This window comes from Eucyclogobius newberryi, unplaced genomic scaffold (assembly GCF_026437365.1).
Source record: "Eucyclogobius newberryi isolate DKJ021-1_F unplaced genomic scaffold, fEucNew1.0.hap1 SCAF_13, whole genome shotgun sequence".
NCBI classification, from domain to species: domain Eukaryota; kingdom Metazoa; phylum Chordata; class Actinopteri; order Gobiiformes; family Gobiidae; genus Eucyclogobius; species Eucyclogobius newberryi.
The window spans coordinates 4,616,754-4,634,846 of record NW_027315757.1 but is presented as its reverse complement, the minus strand read 5'-3'; the positions used below and the strand labels follow the sequence as shown (position 1 = coordinate 4,634,846).

Sequence of the window (18,093 nt, the reverse complement as noted above, 5' to 3'; positions counted from 1 at the left end):
TCCAGTTTTATTTTCTCGGTCAGGAAAATGTTAAACAGGAAGTTTTCGCAGTAGCGCCCGCCCCTTTTGCTCCCAGCATGCCCTGCGGGCCAGGTATCAAAAGGACGCTCCAAGCTAGAAACGCTCTCTTTGTTCTCCTCTTGTTCTTTTCTTCTCATCGCCTTTGTCTTCTCTCTGAAAGCTGTCTCCACGGACAGGCCTTTCACTTTTCCTTTGTCTCAACAAAATCCGTCCGTCACGTGGTCGACAAGGCCATGCCAGCCCAGGACTCTGAAACCACCTGAAACCACCTGGAACTACCTGGAACTACCTGGAACTACCTGGAACTACGCTTAAGCACTAAACCGGACAGAGACTTTCTTTGCTACTTCGTTTCTTTTCTTTTTGAAGTAATCTACGCCGTTTACGTGGATCAGCGCTACGTCCTCATCTGAGTAAAGGCCGCGTGAGGAGCTAACACGCCGCTAAAGCATTCTACCGCTAAGGAACTCCCCGACATCGCCTCCGCTGCCGCCGCCGCTTCAAGGAGGTCGCAGCACACCGCTCCACGCGACCCCTCGCTCCCCTGCGCAGCACACCGCTCCCCGGCGCCAAGGACCCTACAGCACGTCGCAGCCTCCTCCGCTCCACGCGATGCCTCGCTCCCCGACCGCCGCCAGCTCCACGGCCGCCGCCCGCTTCACGAACCTTCGCCGCCACACCGCTCCACGCGACGCCTCGCTCCGGACCTCGTCCGCGGACAAGGACCAGTTGGACCGAGTCTCTACAGAACCGTAAGCCGAGTCCATTGTGCGGTCTTTGTGGCGTGATTTGGGTAGAGCTCAGCTGTTCCTCCTCCCTTTAGCTTCTCACTTTCCCTCTTTTTGATATAGATTAGCATAGACACGTTTGGTTATCAAAGGCAAAACCCTGGTTTAACATTATCTGCATGAAATCTGCTGTTAAATCTGATATAACATCACCTGTGATTTACCTGTGCGCATTTCTGCTCCGGTGTTTTGATTACCCTTTTGATAAATAAACTACACGAAAGAGTTATTGACTATTGTTTGTTTGATTAGACTATGTGTAAGTCCCTGAATCGTGAAACACCCTTCAGACCTTTTTAACGAGCGCGATTAAGGACCGTATCTTAGCTCTTTGGGTTTTACCCTGGTGCCCCGTCTTGTCTCGCTTCTGCTAAGAAATCTTCCTTAATCATAAACTGAATACATGTAGTTTGAGACCCTACAATATATTGTTACAGTGTTTTCATGTTGCTTCTGCCATGTTACACATTTGCAGGGCAGCGCAAGGCAACGCTCTGTTGTGCTTTGCTGCATCTTTGCTGCTGTTTATGGCAGGCCAGAGAGCCCCAGTTAATCTACAAACATGCAATGCTGCAGACCAATAAATAAAATCTTAATTGATGATTTGTGGTGAATGTGACATGCAGGTGGGGCACGTGCATGTCACTGCTCATTAACATAGAACATTATGTGCAGTGACATCGAATTTCCAGGCTTTGTCATTAGATTTAATGTCCTTGACCTGCAACTGCAAGGTAGGGACAGACAGCTCTGAATTAGTGATATTGGGATTGTCCCATGGGTCGGGTTAAGAAAGATGGACTGCAGACTTTGGTCTGAAAGCATTTCTCCTGCAAAACCCCCAGAAAAACAAGGAGCAAGAAACTTTAAGAAGTTCTCCACGGTGCAGGTCCGGGAGATAGTGGAGACATTACACTTAAATGGGTGTTGGAGATGCTCACTGCGTTGCAGTATAAGGTGCAATGAGAGCTGCGGTAAAGGCCAAAACTGCTCCACCAATAAAATTAGATAGATGGATATGACAGCCCAGAAAGCACCGAGTACACAGACGTATGGCAAAGCACCACAGAGAACAAGGCTATGAAGAGCAAGCTGCAGGATCTGGAGTCCAGGTCTTGCAGAAACAATCTAAGACCTGTGTGGATCCTGGAGTCCGTGTTTCCGGACCTTCTATTGTTGAAGTTTTAGTCTATGAATAGACCCAGAGGCGAGGATTGTTTTCAAGTCTTTATTTATTGCATATAGGGAAACAGGTTAAACTGTGCAGCATCGTCCTGAATCTGAGTCCATCTTCCCACACTGGCCACCACATTTTCTCCAGCAGTTGGAATTTCCTTGTGAATAGTGGATAGTTTGACATGGTGTTATGAAGGAACATGTTACATTTCCCCCAAAATATACCTCCAAACGTGTCATTTTGGGGTTCTCCATTGAGACATACGTACATGTCTTTGAAAACCCCCATCTTCACATAAATTTTAACACCTCCCTGGAGTCATGCCCTGTCCCAGCCTGCTTCAAGTCGTCCATCATTGTCCCTGTCCCCAAGAAGCCCCGGATTACTGGACTTAATGACTATAGACCTGTGGCGCTGACGTCTGTAGTCATGAAGTTATTTGAGCGCCTGGTCCTCTCCCACCTCAAGTCCCTCACCTCCTCCCTGCTGGACCCCCTGCAGTTCGCCTACAGAGCCAACAGAGCCAACACTATCAGAATCAGAAAAGGATTATTGCTATTGCCAATGAACAGAATTCATAGCAGAATTCAGAACATAGGAACTTGCTTTGGTGATTCGGTGCAACATAAAACAATGACCAATGATAAAACAACCTACATTAAATCAAACAGAAAAAACAATCTAAATCTACTATAGGATAAATAAAAATAATAATAGACTTACAATGTACACACATTTTACAGTTGAATTTACAGATGTAGTGCAGAAAGTGAACAGTGCAGTGAGTGTTTGATTAAATTATAGTTAAAGTGACAGGTGTTCATGAGTCAAACAGCAGAGGGAAAGAAACTGTTCTTGTGTCGGGAGGTTCTGGTCCGAATGGACCGTAGCCTCTTGCCTGACGGGAGTGGCTCAAATAGTCCATGTCCAGGGTGAGAAAGGTCAGCTGTGATCCGACCTGTTCATCCCAGAGCCCTGGAGACGTACAGATCCTGCAGAGATGGAAGTCTGCAGCCGATCACCTTCTCAGCAGGTGAGTGTGGTGTGTAGGCGCCAAGTGTGCACCCTCGAACAATCTACACCGGGAAAAGTGTCCAGGCAGTGGGGAAACAGTTTGGGGAAGTGAAAGGCCATGTTGCAAGTTAACCAGGCGCTCCGCAAACGCCAAGAGCGCACCGTGCGCGAACCAGGCACGGTACTCTTGAACATGGCTCTCTCAGGAAAGCTGGGAAAGTACACCGGGTGGGAAAATGACAGGGTGGTTAGGACGCACCATCACTTATCAAAAGAAAAAGTAGGTTGGGGTTACCTTGCTTGAAAAATGACAGCTCAGTTTCAGCTCTTATCAGAGCGTTGCTGTACTGGTGTGACCCAGAATATGCTCCACTGTGCATCTTACGTCCGCCTGTCCGTCTGTAGGAGTCAGATCTCTCCTTCACTGTGGAACTCTTCTAGGTTTCTTTTTTGGTAGAGTTTTGGTAGTTTTTCCTGGCCGAGAAGGAGGGTCTAAGGACAGGGGAACTTGGGACATTTGTCGAAGGACACAGGATGCTGGGACATTGCCAAGTCCCAATGAACATTGTTTAATCTGTTTTTCACTGTCGCCCTCTGAGGCAACAGCTGTTGTGATTTTGGGCGTTTCAAATATAAATTGAATTGAATTTATATTTCTTTGAGAAATTGGTATATTGGCATGTACCCTCCAGATATCAATCAGTCCTATATTTTTCATTCATTTGCAAATTGTATTCTTCCTTCAGTGCCGCATTGTCCATATCATTACACATTCCCAATTATTATGCATGTGTTTAAATTTCATAAAGGGAACTTATGTTTGTTTCCAAGTGGATGGTATTCTCGGGGCTCTTTGGGTCAGTGAAATAATTCTCAGACACCTGTGCCAATTAGAATGCCAAGTAGAAAAACTTTAAAAGGGACGTTCCATATTATTAAGCAGACCACCAATTTCAAGCAATATGTGAAAGAAAAAGGATCTCTCTAGTGCTGAGAAGCGTGAAATAGTTGAATGCTTTCAACAAGGTATGAAAATCTTAAATTGTTCACAAAAACATTAGTGTGATCATCGTATTATTAAGAGATTTGTAGCTGATTCAGAACACACTGGTACAGATAAAGGCACAATGAGGAAGGTTTCTGCCAGACAAATACATGGGATTAAAAGAGCAGCTGCTAAAATGTCATTACAAAGCAGCAAATGGGTATTTGAAGCTACTCGTGTCTCTGGAGTCCCACAAACATCAAGGTGTAGATCCTCCTGAAGCTTGCAGTTCTGCATAAACCTTCTATTTGGCCCTTAACCAATGTTCACCAGCAGAAACGGCTCCAGTGGCCCAGAAATATATGAAGACTCATTTTCAAACAGTCTTGTTCACTTATGAGTGCCCTGGATACCCTGGATGGTCCAGATGGGTGGAGTGGTGGATGGTTGGTGGACGGCCGTCATGTCCCAACAAGGCTACGACGTAAGCAATGAGGAGGCGGAGTCATGTTTTGAGCAAGAATCATGGGGAGAGAGCTGGTGGGCCATTTTAAGTATGTGGTGTTTCTGACTGACCACTTTCTTCCATGGTACAAAAAGAAGAACCGTGCTTTCCGTAACAAAATCATCTTCATGCATGACAATGCACCATCTCATGCTGCAAGAAATCCCTTTGCATCGTGGCTGCTATGGACATAAAAGAAGAGTAACTTATGGTGTGGCTCCCATCCTCCCCTGACCTCAACTCTATTGAGAACCTTTGGAGCATCCTCAAGCCAAAGATCTATGAGGGCGAGAGGCAGTTCACATCCAAACAGCAGCTCTGGGAGGATATTCTGACATCCTGCAAGAAATTCAAGCAGAAACTCTCCACAAACTCACAAGTTCAATGGATGCAAGAATTGTGAAGCTCCTGTCAAATAAGTGCTTCTATGTTCATATGAGGTATCAAATTCAAATACACTGTGGGCCAATAAAAAAAGAAAAATGCTAATAAGTCAAGGGTTCAACGTTTATCGAAAACTTGTTAAAACACTTGCTTATATTGAACCTAGAGCTATGAAGGCTATAGGCAAGGCAAGTTTATTTGTAGAGCACATTTCATGCACAAGGCAATTCAAAGTGCTTCACACAGCAGGAAAAATGCATTACAGAAACAGAAAATTAACTAAATTAAAAATTATCAATCCAACTGATTGTCTAAACTAATAAAATCTCTATTAGACTATACTCCCGTATAGACTATACTCAGAGTATAGTTCCCTGTATAGAGACTATACTCCCTGTATAAAATATACTATATTCCCTGTATAAAATGTACTAATACTGTATAAAACATTAATTACAAAATAAATATAAAATTCAAACAACAAATAAAATAATAAATTCAATTCTCGCAGCAACTGTTTGAGTTATCAAAAACATTTTCTGAATCAGAATCAGAATACGGTTTATTGACATTGTCAATGAGCAAAATTCACAAACATAGGTACTTGTCCTGGTGATTTGATGCAACACAAACAACAAAACATTGAACAATGAATACAAAACAATGAACAATGAATAGCTACCAGATATATAAAAAATAAGTAAGTAAAGTTAAAATAAGATTAGAAATAGGCACGATATGTACATAAATAAAATATGTAGTGCATTAAGAAGTGAACAGTGCAGTGAGTGCAAGGTGCTTAGGCAGTGTTCATGAGTCCAACGGCAGAGGGAAAGAAACTGTTCTTGTGACGGGAGGTTCTGGTCCGGATGGACCGTAGCCTCCTGCCTGAGGGGAGTGGCTCAAATAGTCCGTGTCCAGGGTGATCCGACCTGCACGTTCCAGAGCCTTGGAGACATACAGGTCCTGCAAAGATGAAAGTCTGCAGCCGATCACCTTCTCAGCAGAGCGCAAAATGCGCTGTAGTCTCTGTTTGTCCCTGGCTGTGGCTCCAGAGTACCATACGGGGATAGAGGAGGTGAGGATGGACTCAATGATGGCCTTGTAGAACTGCACCATCATCTCCGCTGGCAGCTTTGCTTTCCTCAGCTGCAGGAAGTACTTCCTCTGCTGGGCCTTCTTGATGAGGGAGCTGATGGTGGGCCCCCACTTGAGGTCCCGGGTGATGATGATACATAGAAAGCGGAGGGAGTCCACAGTGGAGATGGGGGAGTCTGAGATGGTGAGGGGGGGCTGGGGGGCTTTGACTTTCCTGAAGTCCACGATCATCTCCACTGTCTTCTGGGCGTTGAACACCAGGTTGTTACCGTTGCACCAGGACACCAGCCGGTCCACCTCCCTCCTGTAGACAGATTAATCCCCGTCCGAGATGAGCCTGGTGTCGTCCGCAAACTTAATTAGTTTTACAGAGTTGTTGCTGGAGGTGCAGCAGTTTGTGTAAAGGGAGAAGAGCAGGGGAGAAAGTACACAGCCCTGTGGAGCTCCTGTGCTGAGACATTCTTCCCCAGCCGCATGCACTGCCTCAGATCCGTCAGGAAGTCAGTGCTCCCCTGCAGGTGGAGACAAGATAAGATAAGATAAGATAAGATAAGATATTCCTTTATTGTCCCACATGGGGAAATTTCATTGGTGCAACGCAGGTAGATACAGAGGTAGATCCAGAAGAACAGATCACTTATAGGAAGTCTGAAAAACACTTCCAGTAGAAGATCTCCTACAAATAAATAAAAACTCCCACGGACAAATAAATACATAAATACCATTGCATGTGATCACGACAGTAATTGCACATGAATATGTGTCACGACAGCACATAGATTGCACATGAATTTCACAGTAATTGCACATGAATTGCACATGAATTCCAAAAGCAATTGCACATATGACAGAATTGCACATCAGTATTAGGTTAGGTCAGTATTGCGACGGGATAACGTGACGATCTCCGGGTAAGACGACTGTTCTCCGCAGTTTCATGAGTTCCTCCTTTGTGTAAACGCGGTACGGCGCCGGCCGGGGGGCGGGGCCGGAGCCGGGGGGCGGGGCCGGAGCCGGGGGACTCAGAGCCAAAACACATCGCAACGACACGACGAAAACACTCAATCCAGTCGAATCAAGTCAAAACAAGTTAATTTAAAGCGATTCCAGTGCGTGTCCCGATCGTTCGTTAAGTTCCTCTTTCATATAAACGTGTATATAAACGTGTACCGACGACACGCCGTACTTTAGAGGCGGCCGGAGGGCGCGGGGGGGGGGGCTGGTGGGCTCGCTCGGAGCTAGCTCACGTCACAACAACAGAACGAACGCAACGAAAAACGCTCAAATCCAGCCGAAAAAAGTCAAAAACAGTTGAATTAAAAAAAATATTCCAGCGCGTGTCCCTATCGTACAGTAAAATAGAAAAAATATACTAACTATATTTACAAAATATAGGAGATAAAGCACAATAAGTGTGAGAAAGAAGAGAGAGCGTTTACACCGGGCTGCCAGCTGTACCAGCGCCTTATGACGACAGGGACGTTGAGCTGGGAGAGCTTGTCCTGGAGCAGAGCAGAGAGGATGGTGTTGAATGCAGAGCTGAAGTCCACAAACAGGATCCTGGCGTAGGTTCCCGGGGAGTCCAGATGCTGTAGGGTGAAGTGGAGTACCAGGTTGATTGTGTCATCCACAGACCTGTTGGCTCTGTAGGCGAACTGCAGGGGGTCCAGCAGAGCGGAGGTGAAGGACTTGAGGTGGGGGAGGACCAGGCGCTCAAATGACTTGATGACTACAGACGTCAGCGCCACAGGTCTGTAGTCATTAAGTCCAGTGATCCGGGGCTTCTTGGGGACAGGGACAATGATGGACGACTTGAAGCAGGCTGGGAAATGGCATGACTGCAGGGATGTGTTAAAAATGCCAGTGAAGACAGGGGCCATCTCACCTGCACAGTGTCTTAAGGTGGCCGGGGTGACACAGTCTGGTCCAGCGCTTTTCGAGGGTTGGATTTCCGAAATAGTCTGCACACATCTTGTTCCTGAACTGTGAGAGGGGTGGGGGAGGTGGGGGGACCAGGGTTGGGTTGGCAGAGGTGGCCACAGTGGGGGAGGGGGTGTCAAATCTACAGTGGAAGGTGTTGAGTTGCTGGGTCAGTTTTCTGTCATGAAAACTCTGCAGCCCCCACATATTTTACCCTCAGTGTGTCACTAGATTAGAGGTCGATCAGCTCCATTTGGAGGTTAGATGGTGCGCTTTCCACGTCAAGTGCAAATAGATTACTGTGATAAAATGTGAATATATGAGTATATTTCTGTGATGTATTTTATCTGCATAATAGTGATATTTTATCTGCATCATTAGTCTAAGAGAAGAATGGGTGTGTGACAGCATTTGTTTGTGAAGGGGTCGTAAAGATGGTCCAAAGGATGTTTACCCTAGGGGGGGGTGATAACCCAGAGGAGTCTGGGTAATGTTTACCCAAGGCTTGATCTCTACGGAAAAATACCAAGTGCCTTGATGTGAGGCTGACCAATGAGAAATGTGACCCGCCTATTCCAGAATATCTAATAAAACCAACCAGCATGGGAAAAAACAGGGTGAGACGCGGGGGTGAGACGCAGGAGGGTCAGCCAGGCTCCTTACAACGGCTTGGCTGACACAGTCCCCGCGTTTTCTCCCATGCATGCCACACAAATGTCTGATGTTTCTGTGTCGTTTCATATTCTAAGTTGAATTGTGTTCTCTATGTGTTAAGGAATAGCATCGGTGCATGTCTAATTCCATGACAATTACTGAGCTGTTTTTTGAGCTTCAAAATCAGCAAAATCGCAGAGAAACGAACGGCGGCCGTGGCCTGCTCTTGCATTATTTGGCAATGCGGAAAATGGCTCAAGTTATCCTGCAACATCTGCGTCTCCCACAGGCGCAGCTTGGTTCTGAAAGCCCTTACTGGAGTGTATATGTGACCGACCATATGAAAACCAGTCACAAGTCTACCCAGAGACATTTTGAGTTATTTGAGAATTCAAAGCTATGCAATGGTGTCTTACTCATGTAGATCTGATAATATTTGAGTAAGTTGTGGTCATTTGAATGTATACAACTCTCAAAACCTTTCACTGAGAAAACGGGGCTCAAAGTTTTTCACCTGAGTTAGCCCAGAGTCACAGGGGGGCTCATTTGCATCTCATTGAAATAAGCCCTCCCCCTGTCACACTGACAGCACCTTCCCCCTACAGCTGTCACTAAAGACTCAAGAGTAGTGTTGTTATTGATGTGAACTGGACTTGAATCAGAATTAGAAGTTACTATATTAAAATGGAAATACTTAAGGCCCTGAATAGCATCAAAGAATCAGAATCGTGTTTATTGCCATTTGTCGATAAACAGAATTCACAGGTGATTCAGTGCAACACAAACAGCAAAACATTGAACACTGAGCACTAAACAGCATGATATGTACATAATAAAATATAAAGGTATAAAGTTATGTAGTGCAATAGGAAGTGGTGATAAGTACATCATAAAAATGTATTAATCCAAGAGTCCAATTACATCAGAGATCACATCCGCATCCTCTTCTGCACATTCGTCTGTGCATTCTCCTGTGCTCTGATTCTTGGAGCTGGGCATGTGATGTCTTTTGCCTCGTCAGCACAGAAAGGCCTGATTTTTTCATGCAGCAATGTTCAGTCCAGGTGGGACCAGGACATGGAGATTGTCAACCGGAGGCAGAACAGCTGAATTGCGTTTGTATCTGAAATTCCACAGGTTCTGCTTCACAGTGACGTTTTGCAAGCACCACACCTGGTCTCTTGGCATCAAAGCTGTAAGCAACACAATTAACACAATTTGAAAGTTTCAATATAAATACCCGAAGTGCTGATAACTCTAGATCTTTGGAAGCCTGGAAGAAGGGACTCAGATGCTTCTGCCAGTCGAAGTTCTTGACAAACACTCTGCCCAACAAGCTGTGGGATGTTGAGGTGAGCTGTTTTCCACTACCTGATGACAAGGGCGGCAATGTAAAAAAAATTAAAAAAAAATGAGAACAGAAGAAAAATATCTTAAGCAGAACAGAGAGCAGCACTGAAGTTTTGCCAGGCTAATGTTTACACATTACAGTAGTCAAATAATATAAACTAACCTCAGCAATGTCTTCCAAAGTGTCAACCCTGGTCTTCATGTATGCTCGCTTGATAAGTCCAAAGCCGCAATCAGGGGAGAATTTGGTGTGGCCAGCAATGAGGAAGTGGATGTCCATTGTGTAGTGAAGCTTGTGTCCAACATGCCAGGCAGCACCACAACATGAAATAGTTTTTGTTTTGGCCACTGCAGTTGACACAATGAAGATCTACGTATTTCTTTCCAACACCGAAGTTGTTGAAGAAATTATGCATGTAGTACTTGACGACATGCTGCATAGGGTTTGATTTAGCAATTCAGGCCCACGGCTGACAAAAGCCTGGAGCTACAGCTTAGCGGACGCAAAAACCGGCAATAAGTCACAAAAACTATTACCAAACAAACCCTGCATGACCAACACAATCCACGGGCTAGCCTAGCGTAGTTGCTAACAGGAAGAACCAACAACAGCCTGAAGCAGCGCCTTAGCTTCGTCTGGCTCCAGTGTAACCTCCAAAAAGAGACGAAAATCACGAAAACTAACACCATAAAACACCATAATGCACACCACATGGGTCAAGACCATAATATAATACATCCATGGTCAAGACATACAGAACAACGCCAAAAAATACGCCGCAGAGGCCGGGGCTGACTAAAGCCTGGAGCTGAAGCAGCATAGCATAGCTTAGCGCCGTCTGCTCTGGTGCCCGAGGCAAAAGTGACAAAAATCACAAAAACTAATACCAGACCACCATGAAACATAGCGTTAAAGTAATCCTTAAGTGTAAATGTACCTCAGTTCCGTTGCAATGCAATGCAGGGGTCCAGTGCTGCAGATCTCACAGCTTAGCATAGTTTAGCTTAGCTCCGTTCGGCTCCGGTGGAACAAGCCAAACTCAGCGCCAAAAGTGACATAAAATCACGAAAACTAACACCAAACAACCATAAAAGCACACCCCGCACGACCCACACAACTCACGGGTCAAGAAATACAAAACAACACCGAAAAATAAGCCACAGAGGCCGAGAACAACAAGCTAGCCGAGTTAGCCACGAGCTGGCGCAGGAACAAACAACACAACATAGCAGGGATTGTATCTTGTGACTCACGCCATGAGGACCGGGGCACTTTCTTTTCGTCTGTGGCATTTTATAGACATAGTAGTGGTAGAATCATAAGCTCTGGAGAAAGTCTGGAGAAATGAATGAAATGTCTCCGAGGAACACGTAGCTGCTGCTGAATAAGTAGCCATGTGCTTCCAAAGCTGATTGGTCAAAAATAACAACATTGCATAAGGTGACGCCCCGAGGAGCGCTGGAAAAAGATCCGAAAACTACCCATTTTTAACAGCTTAATGTATACTTTTAAGACAACCAATAGTGTTATCTGAAGCACAGAGGGGCTATTTCATAACTTCAACTTGCACATTCTGCAAAAAAACGAAAATCACACATTTGAAGAAAAAAACATTTTTTTGGCTTTATCTCAGTTTGGTCGGGGCCGACTTTGGCATTTTTTCCCGTGGTCAGTCATATGTCAGTGATGACACTAAAGATGCAGGTTGAGCGCATTCAGGTGGCTCGTGATGTCACACAAAAACGCCATTTCACACGGAAACGTTTTATTTCGAAGCTCTGTTGTGTCTTTCCCTTTACTTTCCATTAACTCACATATTTTCTCACGCAACACGAAAAATCTTTCCAGTACCTTTCCCTGGCTTAGCCATTGCACCTCTGTGTGATACGGCAAGTCACCATACTGTGTGTACTTAACTTTGCCAGAAAAGATTTGAACTAGCGGTGGTTTAAACCTTTGGCTCTGATAAAGTTAACCGCTCGTGTAATGGCGCTTATCACATGTTCCATTTTCAATGCTTTGCCACACAAGGATTCTTGGTGTTTGATACAATGATAAGCGGTCAGCTCACCTGTGACTTTTTCCTCCGCCGGGCTGATTTTGCAACCTCTGCTGCCACAAGGAAACTGGCTTTAACAGCAGCCTCGCTTTGTGATTTGGCTTTAGTGAACATAGCCTGCTGTGAAACCAGACTTATTTTTAGCTCTTCAATCTTCTGAAGCCTTTGTGTCATGTCCAGGCGCTTGTATCTGTCCTGGTGCTTTGTTTCACAGTGCCTTCTTCTGTTGTAACTCTTTCATCACAGCTTCACTGTCACCGCACAGAAGACACACAGCTTTTCCCTTCACATCAAACATATACTCTGCTGTCTTTAAAGCGCTGTTTTCAAAGTCCACTTTTCATTTAGCTATTTTTAGGCATGTTGGGGGGCCGTACCGAAGCATGCGCAGTGCATTATGGGATTTGTAGTATTATGGTGTTGTATGCGATATACCGGTGGGCCAGCCAGCTTTCTTAGTAAATAGATTTTTCATGCGGGCCAAAGATAAGCCCCTCAGGGGCCGGACGTGGCCCGCGGACATTGAATCTGACATGTGTGTTAAGATTTTTATTGAAATAGCTTTTGATTTCAGTGAATACAACCTGCTAATGGACCATTTTCTGTTCTTTACAACAAAAATATGGTTTGAAATATTAGTTTTTAATTAAAAAAAAAACACTGTTATCATTATGTATTATGTTTGTTCAATAATATTCAAATTGTACTCTAAAGGTTGAAAATTAAGATGACAGTTTCTACCAACTATTTGGCAAATCAGAGAAAAATATAATTTGCACAATAATTTGGAATGCAGTGTATGTTGCTTATATTTTTCATTGTGCAATATTGGATCTTTTAAGTATGCGGGTTGAAAAAAATGTATCCCGTGGTGCTCTGTACATGTAGTAGTGACAGAGCTGTTTAGTGCACTTAATGGTAAAGTTAACTCTGTTTGTGGTAGCCTATGTTGCAAAATGTGCTTTTCATTTGCTTTCCAAATGTTGCAATGACATTTATCTTTAAGATAATCTTGATTTTGTCCTTTATTGCTTTTTTTTTACCTGCTTTAGAGTAGTTCTATGTGGTTTAGGCTCGGTGTTGGTCTATTTATAAATTAGACAAGGCCGGATAGTCAGAACAAAAGCAGGTTTTGTTCTGCTTCATATCTTATCCTCCTGTTGTTCTGGTAGATTTGGTTTGTCCTTGGTCTGCTACGATCAGTAATAGTAAAATTAGGTTTCTGGTAAACACTGGTTTTGCCTTTCCTGGGTTTTAGTGCTTTAGTATTTTTTTTCTAATGTGACACAGCAATATTGTTGTGACATTTTTTACTTCTGAAAGTAAAGTAAGTCAATATCTATTGTTCAATTGCGCCACTTTGTGGCTCCAATAGAGCTGAAACATAGTGTGCCTAATAGGGCTTCATGCGTTCACATGCTTTAGAGTTCTACCTGCATGTCTCCAGTACCAGAAGCGCTCTCTCTTCTCCTCTTCTTTATACAACGTGCATAAGCACTTTGACCCATCCTTCAGTGCATCTGGGACTCATCTCCAGATCTATGTTGCATGTTTTGGGAAACCAGAACCTGGGAGGAAACCCACACCACCCACTTAAAAGACACGTCTGATGCATTGAGACCAACTGGAATGTAACTGGAAATGTGGCCAAACAGAGACTGCTTCAGCTTTGAAAAAATATCAGGGGATTTTTCCATATTGGACCAATAAGATCAATTCAAACTAGAAAATCTGCAATGGCTGAAGCCATTGCTGGAGTGTCTGCATCTCTCCCTCTCCCTCCATCTCCCTCTCCCTCCCACCCTCTCTCCCTCTCCCACCCTCTCTCCCTCTCCCTCCCTCTCTCTCCCTCCCTCTCTTTCTCTCCCTCCCTCCCTCTCCCTCCCTCCCTCTCTCTCTCTCTCTCCCTCCCTCTCCCTCCCTCCCTCCCTCCCACTCCCTCTCTCTCCCTCCCTCCCTCTCTCTCTCTCCCTCCCTCCCTCCCACTCCCTCTCTCTCCCTCCCTCCCTCCCTCTCTCTCTCTCTCCCTCCCACTCCCTCTCTCTCTCCCCCTCCCTCTCTCTCCCTCCCTCTCTCTCTCCCTCTCTCTCTCTCTCCCTCCCTCCCACTCCCTCCCTATGTATATAATAACAAAAAATACGTGAAATACAAGAACATATAGTGCCTGCGTGACATCACGCAGACACTCAATAATACTGGATATATGATATCACTACTAACCCTGATAGATTGTTACTTCTTAACTCTGTCCTGTGTTGTTTCAGGGGGCAGTTCAAGCCGTGGAATGCGCTGTGGTGGGCGGGGCTCTGCTCTGTGACCTGGGAAACCCTTTAAAGGCCAATCAGCAGGTACCAGCTCCACAATGGGACCTCCTCCTCACCAACCATTAAACTCATCAATTATTAATCACAATCATCTGAACTTGACATGTGTCATTGCCCAATCACATGTCAAGTTTCACTCATATGTCCAAAGTGTCCAAAGCACTCTACATTAGAGCTCACATTAGAGCTCACATTCTTGAAAGCTATATATCAGAGTTAACATGACCAAATATTATCCCACTGAAACAACTAATCTGAAACGTGGTGTGCTCAATGTGATGTCTTTATGCAACTTCCTGTAAATCTTAATTATGTTATGTTATTATTTAACTAAGCAATGGCTTGACATCGTGGCCCGTAAAGACCGCCTCCTAAATTATACATGCACAAACTTTTAAATTTCACAGCAGCTAAACGAGCCTGGATCAAAGAAATTTAACCCCCCCACCATTGTCACTGGGAGAGCTCATTCCCCGACGTCACACGAGGCTTGTTTCGCCATATTGTCCGTCCAGCTGATCATGTTTACCACTACAAGCCAATTCAATACTGCGTCTGTCTGCTTCAATTTACAACAAAACACGGTTCGAAGAGGCCCAAAACCTCATGAATGATATCGCACACTTTACTATAATCAAAATGGGGAAGGTATGTGTGGCAGTTGGTCCAGCAACCGGGAAGATAAACGGATCTGAAGTTCTATCGGATACTACAGAGAAACCCGGAAAGAAGAGCGCGATGGACAGCTGCGATAAAACGTTCGAACTTGGAACCAAACGATCACCACAGATTACGTAGTAGTCATTGCATATCTGTTAAGTTACTATTTGTAGTTGGATTGAAATTGTCACTCACTCGCGCGGCGGAGGGAGCTGACAGCTGTTCAGCCCCGTGCAGGTGCGCGAACCCGGGCATGCAGGCTCACCACCGCTGCCTGCGCTGGAGCTGGAGCTGTGTGTGTTCCGCGCATGCTGTAGAATTAACATCAGTTTTATTCAAGTCGGACTTGTGAACCATGGGACCAGTGGGCTTGGATCGTAAAATTTACCATCCAAGCCCACTGGTCCGATGGTTTAATTTTATTTGCCGGGTACGAGATATCTGAAAGAATCTGTAATTTAGGCATCAAATATGGAGTTGATTGATCGCAGCTTTTCTAAATATCAACCGTTGTGTAGCTCCTCCAAGGAGTTTGTGGAATCTGAAAGCACTGGAGCCTCCATCATTTACGTTTGAGATCACTTTCCACACTATCAGTGCATACTGATAGCAACAAGGAACGGACAGTATGCAATCACGTAGTTTTGTGACCTCTGTGAATGAGCTCCATAATTTAGCGTTTTAGGCCAGAGCTGTAGTTTGAACTAGGCTGTAAACTTTTTTTTGACACGTCTAACTCTACATAGGCATTTTGAAATCCCACTTCTGCTGCCAGGTTGGAGCCAGAATGCAAACATGGATGATTTGAGAGCAAGAGCCTTGCTCGATAGTTGTGATGACGTCCTAATAATCAGCTCTTTAGGTGCAACTGTGGCTACAGAGGAGGATTACCACCAGCAGATATCAAAAGTGAATAATGCAAATTGAGTCAGTCTTAAAAAGAAAAATCCACCCTTTATTTTCCTGGTGTCTGTTTACATGTTTTACACTTGACATTTCCTGTTGCTTCTGCCACAGCAGCAGAACTATCTGTCTCTTAACCCAATGGTAACTGTGGTCTTGATCCTGTAGGTGGAGGTTTGGATCCGGTTCCAGCCCTCTGAGGCTAGTCTGAGGAGCAGAGAGATCACGAGCCAGCTGCAGCTCTCCACGTGGGTCATAGGGCCAATCACCTCACATTTTAGAAAAGTGATCCACACATCAATATCATATCACATCAAGATGCTAATTTTCTTTTATATTTTATCATAATTTGTTACCACCATTTGTTGGAGATAAACTGCCGGATAATCAACGCAGATCAGTTGAAGTGTTGACAGAGGATATATAAATAAGCGTGCGGTTAAGCTCATGAGTCGAGGACCAGTTATTAATTCCCTCTTTAACAAACATCTATATTGGACTTGCATGATTTCAAATACACGTTTTTTGTCCAGATTTAAAGTAGATTACTGCTTTGATTCAACAAGAGGAGGAGGCGGTCACGGCATATTTCTGATCACAACAGAACTCATTAATCACTGGTGCGTTCACCACTTACAGGGAATCCAGGGAGTCAAGCAACTGCGGTTAACCAGCAGGTTAATCTTGTCTACGAATTTCAGTCAGGATTAAGTCAGACACAAATCTAACTACATTCATATCAATTAATGTTGATCAAAACCAAAAACCAATCGTGTCTCAAACAACCAATCTCAAACAAGACTATTGTCTCCTTCTGAGGGCGCACAACTCACTGTGATTGATCAACTCCATCATGTCACACACTCAGACACACAGAGCTTGTCCAAGATGAACCAATAGGAGAAATGTGCGGGTGTGTCTGTGTCTTGTTCAAACAACGTAAAACCATGTCTGCTGACCGGCACAGGGAAGGATGTAGTGAATCTATGTATATATTCATATACATACCAGTGGCGTCCAGTCAGGGCAATCAAGGCAAGCAGTGATTACCAATCAAAAATGACTGTGTGTCATAACTATATTCAATTTTTTCTGAAATATATCCAAATAAGCCTGTTTTTCCCTTCACTTCTGCTGCTGAAGCTTGGCTGGAAGTCACAATGTCTTTTAGTGGCCACTACAGGCCGCTAAGCATTACTGCGCAGGAAGCTTGTTTCTTCTTAAGATAAGATAAGATTAGATATTCCTTTATTGTCCCACATGGGGAAATTTCATATTTTTTCCCACAGTCTGTGACTGTGTTCAGAGGCCCATTCATATCCCGCTCTCTAACATGAGCTTTTACAACCTGAGTGGACAGCAGCTTGTTTTAGAGCTTTGTGCAGGCGCACTGAGGACAATATTACCTCAAACCATTCTGAATAAACCTGTGTGGGAATCTTGGAAGGTTGCAGGTTTTGCCTTACTGAGAATGTGCAGAGAAGAATCGAAGCAACAGCAGCTCCAAGTTTAAACAAGTGATTTATCATTTAGAGACAAATCTTTGTAAGACTCTGTTTACGTTTCTAATGATTCTGATTAGACATTAGTTCGAATTACAGGCAGTATTTTAATAACATAGAGAGCTAGAATTGATCGATGAATTGGAGCCTATTTAGTCCCTTCAACAGGGTTTACGGGAGGAGTGGTTCAGCTCAATAGTAAAGACGTTTTTTCATGTTTGCATGCAAATGTTATCCACTAAATATTGATGAACACCAAGTCTGCTTGCCCATCCATAAATGTCACCGCCTGCTACTGGATTATACATATGTGAGTATACATATCCAAGTATCCCTTTGTGTCTCCGTGCTCTCAGCCTGAGTGAGCAGTGGGACCTGTTTCCTCTTACAGTCTCCATGTGGGTGGAAGTGTCACTACAGGCCTCTCTCACTCTGTAAGTATCTGTTGTTGTTGTTGTTGTTGTTGTTGTTGTTGTTGTTGTTGTTGTTGTTGTTGTTGTTGTTGTTGTTGTTGTTGTTGTTGTTGTTGTTGTTGTTCAACTAAAGTAAGTTTCATTTTGTCACTGCAACAACCTTATTTTTTTCTCTGACTCTTAACAGACTGAATGCTCCTGGCCCAATCTACTTCAGTGGTCATGTGAGGGGCGAGTCTGCCATTAAAAAGACCTCTGATATAGGATCTTTAGTAATGTTTCACTTTCAAGTAAATAATATTACTCATTACATATGATAACTGTATAATTACATT

General features: G+C 44.2%; 1 protein-coding gene across 1 annotated transcript in view; it reads left to right on the top strand.

Annotated features, from left to right (window-relative positions):
- LOC140357838 (integrin alpha-3-like) overlaps positions 1-18,093 on the top strand; it is a 175,486-nt gene that overhangs the window by 123,721 nt on the left and 33,672 nt on the right. Inside the window, exons 18-21 of the mRNA XM_072442357.1 lie at positions 14,221-14,304; positions 16,012-16,091; positions 17,702-17,779; positions 17,946-18,048. Of these exons, the coding sequence (XP_072298458.1) occupies positions 14,221-14,304; positions 16,012-16,091; positions 17,702-17,779; positions 17,946-18,048 (345 nt within the window). The remainder of the gene's footprint in view (positions 1-14,220; positions 14,305-16,011; positions 16,092-17,701; positions 17,780-17,945; positions 18,049-18,093) is intronic.